The sequence below is a fragment of the Aplidium turbinatum genome, chromosome 5 (assembly GCF_918807975.1).
Source record: "Aplidium turbinatum chromosome 5, kaAplTurb1.1, whole genome shotgun sequence".
Lineage (NCBI taxonomy): Eukaryota > Metazoa > Chordata > Ascidiacea > Aplousobranchia > Polyclinidae > Aplidium > Aplidium turbinatum.
This window is the reverse complement of record NC_137476.1, coordinates 31788976-31799432: the sequence shown is the minus strand read 5'-3', so window position 1 is coordinate 31799432 and position 10457 is coordinate 31788976. Positions and strand designations below refer to the sequence as shown.

Here is a 10457-nt window from a genome sequence, read left to right as displayed (position 1 = left end):
CAACAATGTTCCAACAATTTCCTGTATGAACAAGTGCCACTGAGATGTTTTGGCACAATTTTCATTCATGGCTAGAATCTTTGCAGTACTTCCAGTTTTCATTGACCCTTTTTCTTTGCTGCTGTGAAAAAAATAAAATTACTTTGCAGAAAGCTTGCTGAATGCAATTGGATGGTCTTTAAAATTCAATTCCGGTAGTCTTAAACTTTCACATAGTGTGAGTTTGTGTTTAATAAACAATGGGTGCAGCCGACCCTTTGCTACTTCCTGTTATCTGTTATTTTTCTTGTGTAATTAAACATTAAACTTAGTGTTATAACAATGGATGCAACATATTATTATTACTAGGCTACTGTATTACTACTCCCTCACATATGTATGTCGTACATTCGTATGCATGATTATTGTATATACAAATGTATACATGTATACAATGCTATACATTGTATAGCATTGTATATATACCCTTTGAAGAAAGCTACGTCAAGTAACAAATTTAAATATAGTCTTTAGATACTTGTGTTTTTTATTGTTATATACTGCTGCAAATAGTTCAAAAGTTATTTAAGGTTCTTGTTACTGATACGTTCCTAATGCTAGTGTATTACTTTTTACATGCTTTACAAGTTTATTATTTCGAAATTACAATCAAACTTACTTCATGTTTTTTTTATAGTTGAAGTTTCCCTTAGATAGGTTTTCATGATTATATTAGTCAGTAGTTGCTTGCTTGGTAACTGATCTGGTGAAAGACTCTTCATTTCAAGTTAGCTGAACATAACCTCCAGTGTGATCTCAATCTAGCGGCATGGGAAACACACCCGCAAAGAAGGGAGATCAGGCCGAGAGTGGTGAGTGTTGCCATTATGATATTTGATCATGGAAAGGTTGCTGAAAATAGATGGCTTGGCTATTTTCATAAAATTGTACTTTGTATATTCTTCATGTGTGATTATATTTAATCACACTTTCATTAATTCTTGTTATTCTTAACAGTGTTTTGATGTCTTGCTTTTTAAATTTTTATTATTTTGCAAAAGGCTTTGAAAAAACTTCATGGGTTGCTAAGGATAGTAGTAACTAGATACACATATTTTTATTAAGTATGGCAATGTTTTTCTTTCTTTCCTTACTGTGGTTTTCCATTCTTACTTCCATGTGATATTCCATTGACTGGAATTGGTTGGTGGTTTTGAGTCTTTATCCTCGGACTGACAAAACTCTTGATAGGTTATTTCTGATAATTTCGCATGCTTGTAGAGACTTTTGACGTGGGCCGGTAAGCTGCGCCCTTTTGGGGCAAATTTTTAATTTCAATTGGGGGGATATCTAAATATCTGTGTATGCCTGAAAAATGAAGGCATGCAAAAAAAAATTTTTTTTGGTCAATGTTTAGACCCTGCTGTCGGCCCCGGAATATTTGCAGGTTACCGGAATTTTGAAATCCTCATAAAATCTTAATCTTTTGTGCTAGGTAGGGCATGTTGGTATTCATTTCTATTGTTTTTGGATAATTAATGCATTTATTAAGTTTACAGACAAATTTAGACATGTTTTAAAATTTTAATTTTTGCAACGATGACATATTTTCTTGCATTTTATGTAAATTTTTGTGGTTTCTAAAAGTTGTGATAGTAGCAAGTTGGATTTACTGGTTCTGGTACATTCTGAAGCAATATAAATAGACTCATTAGTTAAACATTTTTACAAAAACAATGGCTAAGGAAGTCCAGATGAAAAAATAGTATTATAATTCTTATTTATGTAACAAATTACATCACAGGCATGTAAGTAGGCTATGCATGCTGTTTCTCCACCCATTAACTTGATTCCGATTTTACCTTCCAGGATACTACAAAATATACCTACCTGACTTATTCTATTGAATGTATTGTATTAGCTGAGTGTAAGAATGGCATAACGATCTTCAATAAGGGATGATCCTTTAGAAAGAGGAAAGTATGAGTCATTGAAAACATTCGAATTTCTGCTTCGTTTGAATGTACTCAGACATTTTCTCTATCTCCGTACATTTCAATTTATGAATTCTACAACATCAACAACTGCACAATCAACTCTACGAAGACATCATCAACATATATTCCTCTGCATCTATAGCAGCCACAAAGTGCAAGAAGACCATCATAGACCAGAATAAAAGAGCTTGAAACCAAAAGAAAGACTGTGAAAAAAAACAAGAATAACCAGTAAATTCTTAGGTTCAATAAATTTTTTTTTGGAGGTCTTAACTTTAAAATTTGTATTCTACAGAAAGATGTGTTACTGAAGGTGTCGTGGATCATCTAACCTCAATGAAAATTAACATATCTAACATATGTGTTATTGGAGGAGATGGTACAAACTCTAATACATACTAGCTGGAAGGATGGTTCATGGTTCAATGGCCCATATCGAAAGAAATATAGGAAGACCTTGTCAGCATGTATATATATAGTTTGCTTACTTCACCACTGCGAGTTACCACTTTGCAAACTTTTTAAACACATTGATGGATCAACTTCAGGGCCAAACAGTTTTAATGGCCCAATCGGAAAAATGCTTGCCAAAAATGTATGGGAAATGGAGCCTACTTGAACTATTTGAACCACTAAATAATAAATATACCACAATATCCTGAAATTTCGGTTCAACTTGAGCAGAATACCTCAAATGATGCAAAGCACCTGCATAAGCTGGGCAAGGCGACAGTGGAAATCTTCCAGAAAGTTTGATAAAGAAAAAAATTGGCCCACTGTGTCACTCGCGTTGGTTAACTCCAACTTATTGAACCTAAGAATCTGCTGCTAATTTTTGTTTTTGTTCACAGTCTTTCTTTTGGTTTCAAGCTCTTTTATTTGGTCTATGATGGTCTTCTTGCACTTTGTGGCTGCTATAGATGCAGATGAATATATGCTGATGATGTCTTCGTAGAGTTGATTGTGCAGTTGTTGATGTTGTGGAATTCATAAATTGAAATGTACGGAGATAGAGAAAATGTCTGAGTACATTCAAACGAAGCAGAAGTTCTGATGTTTTCAGTGACTCATACTTTCCTCTTTCTAAAGGATCATCCCTTATTGAAGATCGTTATGCCATTCTTACTCTCAGCTAATACAATACATTCAATAGAATAAGTCAGGTAGGTATATTTTGTAGTATCCTGGAAGGTAAAATCGGAATCAAGTTAATGGGTGGAGAAACAGCATGCATAGCCTACTTACATGCCTGTGATGTAATTTGTTACATAAATAAGAGTTATATATATATAATACTATTTTTTCATGTGGACTTCCTTAGCCATTGTTTTTGTAAAAATGTTTAACTAATGAGTCTATTTATATTGCTTCAGAATGTACCAGAACCAGTAAATCCAACTTGCTACTATCACAACCTTCAGAAACCACAAAAATTTACATAAAATGCAAGAAAATATGTCATCGTTGCAAAAATTAAAATTTTAAAACATGTCTAAATTTGTCTGTAAACTTAATAAACGGATTAATTATCCAAAAACAATAGAAATGAATACCAACATGCCCTACCTAGCACAAAAGATTAAGATTTTATGAGGATTTCAAAATTCCGGTAACCTGCAAATATTCCGGGGCCGACAGCAGGGTCTAAACATTGACCAAAAAAATTTTTTTTTTGCATACGTTCATTTTTCAGGCATACACAGATATTTAGATATCCCCCCAATTGAAATTAAAAATTTACCCCAAAAGGGCGCAGCTTAGTGGGCCGGTTACCGAGATTGACAAAGTGAAGTTTCCGATTGTTGAAATGTTGCCGGGGAACTATTCCATCCACTAGGTTCCTCTAAATGGAGAGTAGTCTTAAAATGCGTTGCTCAATGCTCAAGCGCACACCCGAAAGCCGAGCCGGCAACTTGATCTTAAGTCGGGCGTAGCTTGGGCTTGAACAAGCTACTTACAAAATCTACTGGTGGAAGTTTTGTTTAGTTTGCTTTAGTATGAGTACCATAACAGTTCCACTGTAATTGAATTTCAAACTCTTTGTGCATCTACACTTTAACAGTTTATCATTTCAAAAGTTTTCTCATAGGTTTCATGTTTGCACTTATCTGGCATTGTATTCATTTTTATTTTTTGAAACAGCCACTAAACCTATCATGTGTTTTTTAAAGTTTATACCAGATATCGCAACAGATAATTTAATCTACTTAAGAGGATGGGACATTTACCATCTTCAAATACTCCATTAAGAGTTTTGCAAACCTATAACAGCATGCACTTGGTGGATGCTAAGCTAACGTCATTTCGGGTGACGTCCGACTCTCTCACCAAATAGTCATACAGCCGACATCTAATTGACTTCAATTTGCAAAAACGTTCTTAGTTGTTTATGAAATTGTTTTCTTATTTGATATCAAGTGCTTTATGGTATGAATTTCAAATTTAGCTTGAGGTTTCGATGTTAAGAAATAGGTTGTCATATTTGGTATGAAAACTATTTTGAGTGTGTTTTCATTAGCACCACGTACCGAGCCTTTGTGTGAGCCGGACATGTTAGTATCTTCCCTAGCTTAGTGTTGCATTTATTTCAATGTTTTTATTGACTTTACAAAATAGCCTTACAAATGGACATTTTAGGAAACTAATCCTTAAGTTTTGCTATAAATACAAGAATGACCATAATCAAACACTCGCAGCAATATATCATAGGAACGTAGTCCAGAGCAAATCTTGTGACGTGCAGCTCATACACTTCAGCTTTCTTTCATTGTTTGTCAAGAAACTTCAACTGGATTTGTAATGTTTGCCATCATCGTGTGCCTGTCATGGCCGCTTTTGTCATATTTCATTTTGAAGTTTAACACTATCTTGCTGTGCTCTAATCACCTACATCAACTTAAAAAATGTTTCTTTCATACATGAAGTAAGCTCAGAATTTTGTACTCTTAGATTGTCTATGGTTGATTTCTGTCGTGTTATCTGTGGCTCAGCTTCTTGTAAACTTAAAATAAATTTAAAACGTGCGAAGTTTATAATCATATTTTTTACAGTGAAACTTTAACTTAATTTCAATTTTTCGTAGTAAGTTTTCGAAATTTCTACTTTAAATATCTGGTTGTTGATGTTGAGTGAATGCACAAAGTTTTGTTCATTATCTTCTCTATTGATTTGCAGTTCCTTATTAGATTCCACACTGTCGTGACATTTAGTTAAATTAGATTATATCCCTTCCAACACTGCCCAGAATTCAATTAGATTGCATTCCAGAGGTGATGCTTGCTCAAAATTGAGGCATGGCTGAGGTCATAGTCCCTCGTACCGTACGTATCTTTTCAAGTAACGGTGTGGCATTTTTATCCTGAGATACTTTTATCCTCATGTAGTTCATGTACGATTTTTCAATTCTTTTGCTTGTTGGCTATATGCAGTATTTCTTGCCATATACGTGAGTTGTATTCAATTTAACGAGCGCTACCTTATTCAACTTAGTGCAAAGGTGTTTCAGTCATGAATTCTTTTTTCTAAATATGAAAACTTATGTTTACAGTCTTTCTTGAAAAAGCAACAAGTAAATTGGTCAATTCATTTCACCAATATTTTGTTTTGCAATATCATAGCTACACTGTCCAATACTAGGTTTCAGTCCGCTTTGTGTAGCAAGTAGGTTTTTGTGGCACTACAGTACACTTGGTCCACATCGTTCACATTTTGCCGCTTCTCTTGCGTTGAGGAAAACTTTAGAACAATCATGGCCTTTGCAAGAATGTGGGATTGTAGGTCGATATTTTTTTTTCTGCCAGTCGGTCTCTTTTACTTTGTAAGTTTCACAGCATACAATATTGAGCATTATGAACGCAAACGTGACATAAAACGTAAATACTTGATTAAAGGAATTTTTATCGATAATACCATACAATCGGTAGTTTCAAATTCATTATAAGGTTTGGTTTTAGATCATGAGGCCAAAGATTGACTGCTAAACCAAGAGTAAATAGTAAAAGATACCTCTCTACAGTAACGGCTGAAAACGAAGAATAATCTGGAATTGTTACGAGTCGTTTGTAATTCTGAGTTGTTACGGTTGTGAGACGGACGATAAAATAATACGATATTCTGACAATAATTTTCTAAAAAAATTGCCTTGTTTGAGAAAAAAGAACCCTTTGACCAGCGAGAAATCATTGCAAAGACTGAGCCATCCGTCATTCATCATTTCGGTATGTCGTTTGCACCGCGTCGGTAGCTGCAGATCTAAGATTAGTTTTTGTCATCTGTTCACTGTCAATGAACTAGTGTTGCCAGCGGCAATGTCGCTGCATTTTTTTCAAAGCGTCAAAATGGCGAAACTGACTTTTGGCTGCAACACTAAACAAACAACTGGCCTCTTCAACCCCTTTAGCGAAAGGATAGACGAGCCTTGACAAAACAAACAACGTGAACGAAAGGTAAATTGCTTTTTTTGCTTTTTGTTCTGTAGTTTTGCAGCTAATGGAACGCGTCGTTTGTATGTTGTATGTCAAGATAATTTAATCTTTGACAAAAAATAATGAATGGATATTTTCTTGGATCTTAATCTATCTGAAATTTGGAGTATACTGTAAAGTAATACTGTGAGAGATTTACGATCTAATTGTCGGAAAACGATTTTAAATTGAATCTATTCCACAGTGGTTGCTCTGTATTTTCCGACCAGGTTCGATTGTATTTGTCTCGTACTGTTCATTTTTTGGTTATTTCTCACTCAGTCTACACAGGTCTACACAGAAACAATTAAATCCCCAAGTACAGGACAGTTGACTCGCGATGGCTGTTTTTGTTCTGTATCATGAAGTGTTGTTGTTTTTTTTTTGAGGATTTTTTATTGAAAACAGTTTAATCAGAACAGCGAGAAAAAGTGAGTTCCAGTGTTTTTGTGCAGTTGCAACTCTGGAATTTTATATTGTTGTCCTGCATTCCAACTTTAAAAATTGAAATTCTTGGTTTCATTTGTTTATGTAGTTTCTCCTAGTAATTGTATGGTGAGTAACTACCCAGCTTATAAAATCCTATTTACATTGATTTAACATTCAACATTCAACCACCACCCGGTTGAGTTGGCAGGTGATTGGAATTGTATCCCGCTGATCCCACCCCAGTACAATAATCATTTGCGTGTACGAGTGGTGAGAGTATTTGAAAGATGCACAAACGCCAGTTCGACTCCGGTAAAGAGCACGCTGAGAGTCTTTGGAAAGGCTCTCAGTAGAATACTTGCGTGAAATTGGACACAAAGTTTAGATTCCTTGCCTGTCCTGTTTACTATACAATAAAATACATACATCAGGACAAATTATTGCAGGAAAATGGCTTGTGCGGTCTAGTCCAGGCCCCCTGTGGTTGTTGTATAAATGTGCACCGAGTAATGCTTGTGTGGACGAAAATGCTGGAAAGGTCATGACATTACTTTTTTATCGCTGGACAGAAGATTGCTTTTAGAGGAAAGCTCGAGGGAATGGTTGGCATCTTTGGGATCGATACAGTTTTATTTTTAAAATGTGTTTTTTCTGGGACAGCGTTAAAACGATGTAAAATATCACGAATAAGCGTTCTTTGCTGTGCAGCATTATCGGTCCAATTTTCTGCAACGTTTGAAGTAGGTTAATAATAGACATAGTCGAAAAGCAGCTCCCTGCTTGAGGCGGATAAATCAGTTTCACGGCAGTGGAATGCTGGTGCTACAAAAGAAGCTTGATATGCGCTCATAGGCGCCGGGTTTTGAAAATTGCCGGGGGGAGGGGGCAAACTTTCTAGCCGACTGATTGCTTACATTCAAACTGCTGATGTTTGTTTGTCAGCATTGATGTTTGTTTGCGTTTATCTGCCATTGTATATCGCCAAGCTTTATAATGTAGGAAGGCTACTTCGAATTATATGCTGGTCACTTTGAACTTTAGCTCTTAATACGCGTAGATACTAAACTGAGCAAACAGCACCTCGTTATTGACACTCCCAAGAAAAAACAAAGCGGAAGAAATCAAGAAAAACGTTTTTCAATCATTGTTGCAATGCTTCAACAGCACCATGCTAGCGTTTATCAGCTACCGTACTTCTGTTTCTTTTGTTATCTTAGGAGCAGCGCTCTTGTTGCAACAAGTAGATCTTTTAATTGAGATTGATCCGCAATGAAGGTCAAACTAACGCAAATCTGAACTTAGAAACATTTGATTTAGGACTTTTTTTAAATAATTTGCGGGGGGGCAGCCACCCCGAGCTAAATTCACGGGGGGCGCCGCCCCCCTGAAGTCGGCGCCTATGTATGTGCTATCAACAAGCTGAACACAGTCGTCCAAACCGCCTTGGTAATCAATGCTTCTCTTTCCATTGCGGTTTTTGTAAAGCGAATTTCTCCGCGAAAAATTACTTCTGTGTCAATTTCATACGAGTAACTTGGTTCATTGCATTTGTGTATACTCGCAGCATTTCTGAAAATAATGTGTTTTTTCATATTTTGGTTTTTCCACTCCTACTGTTCGATAGCCCAATGCCAATCGATATGTATATGCCGCTTTACAAACGAAAGAATCGTAAGATCAAAAGGAATGCAAAGATTAAACAGTGTTGCAAATCTCAGCTTGCGTAATAGAGCAGGGTACAGTACATTAAGAACTTCTCTCCTCTAGTGTATGAAAATATTCACAAGCAACAATGCTTTAACTAAATAGAATTTCAAGTTGCCATTGTTGATGACCAGGCCTGCGTTTTTGGTTCATATCCTCTGCAACTGCGCACAACTGCCAGGTAAGGCTTCACAAACGCTTTCTTACATTCGAATACTTTAATCGCTAACTCATGCCATAGGATATATCTGCCAGCAACCTGGGAATCATAGTTCTATTTGCTGTAATAGCTACTAACTAATTAAAAATGCACATATGATAAGGCACTATCTAAGAGCAACATTCTGCCATATTGTTAAAAAACGATATGTTTGAATCTATTCGACTCTTGTTCCGCCTTAATTATAAGCCGGAATCCATCTTTATAATCCATCTTAATTATAAACCAGAGTCTGTCCCAAGTGAAAAGTCAAATTGATGAACTGGTGTTTTCTGTCGTTTTACGTAAAATACCAATGCATCTTTTGATATGAAAATATTCATTTTAAAATTACGTACCGTACTTATCTCAATACTACAACGTGAAAAGACTTGTCTTGAATTGTTGGCTGCAAGGTTTTGGTTCTTTCGCCTTTTCATCAGCCACCACATGGGACAGTTTTTTGGGGACACACTAGCGCATGTGGTGGTAGTTTTCGTAATTGTTGAGGAAATATGAAGCGAAACCATTGCGTTGCTGCTCTGGCCGGATTTTTTTTCTTTAATTTCACGACGCAAGAGGTCGCAAGAGGACAAAGAAAATCTTAAGCGTTTTACCCAACACTTCAGAAATGCTTCGATTTGCAGGCTATCCACCTTCATCATGCTGAACTCAGAGCTTGCATTGTTTTTTCGAACAGCTTTCTGTTTCTACCTACGTATTTACCGTTCTTATACCACCCCAAGGATGCTCTGATGCGTCTCCATTTCAGGGTTGAGAAAAACCCGGGTTTTTTTTGAAAAAGCCCAACCCGCCCGGGTTTTTTTAAAAAAACCCGGGTTTTTTTGGGTTTTATTGGGTTTTTTTAAAAAAGATGCAAAAAAGGTAGATTCATGCTTATTTCACCTCAAAACTACTTTTTACGAATGAAGTGCCTTTCACTCACAGTACATGCTTGCATAACTCAATAAAATAATGCACTAAGGTTGTTGTTGCTTGAATGTTGCATCATCCATTAATTTCAAGATCAAGTTGGATGTTGCATATCCACTGATTTCTATACCAGGTTGATGCTACCGTGGTAGAAATCACATTATTGCATCATTTGCTTTAGATTTGAAGGCAAGGAGCATTTATGCCATCATGTTTAAATATTTTTTATCATTTATATATACATACTATATATAGTAATGGATGAGCAATTGAGCGATTGCGTGGCCAATGGCCATTTAGGCAAATGCTCTGAAACAGCCAAGCGTTAGAATCCAGAATCTGCGGTCCACGACATTAAGGCGCGAACAAAACGGCGCAGATGCAAAACGGCGCAGACAAAACGGCGCCAAAGTCAACGTAACCAGCTCAGAACCTTTTCCTCATTTTGTTAACATTTTTTGGTCAATTCCTCTTTGTCATGAGTTGCCAAGGGTGGTGGGGGGGGGACTTGTATACCAGCTCCAAAAATCCTTATTCACACATAAACTTTCGTTATGGTTGCAGAGTATTATCGTTCTATAAATTGAACTTGTTGCGTTGACTTTGGCGCCGTTTTGTCTGCGCCGTTTTGTTCGCGCCTTAATGTCCTGCTTCGCAGAATCTGTAATTGGTAAATAGCCTCCTAAATTGCATTTCACATCATATATACAGACTACAGTAGAGTAGTACTTTCAGCAGTTTAACTATAAGGCC

The 10457-nt window shown here is 36.3% G+C and overlaps 1 protein-coding gene across 1 annotated transcript in view; it reads left to right on the top strand.

The window, feature by feature from the left end:
- Nucleotides 1–681: 681 nt before the first annotated feature.
- Nucleotides 682–10457, top strand: part of LOC145770538 (cAMP-dependent protein kinase catalytic subunit alpha) — a 36303-nt gene continuing 26527 nt past the window's right edge. Inside the window, exon 1 of the mRNA XM_082582216.1 lies at nucleotides 682–851. Within this exon, the coding sequence (XP_082438342.1) occupies nucleotides 809–851 (43 nt within the window). The 5' untranslated portion in view covers nucleotides 682–808. The remainder of the gene's footprint in view (nucleotides 852–10457) is intronic.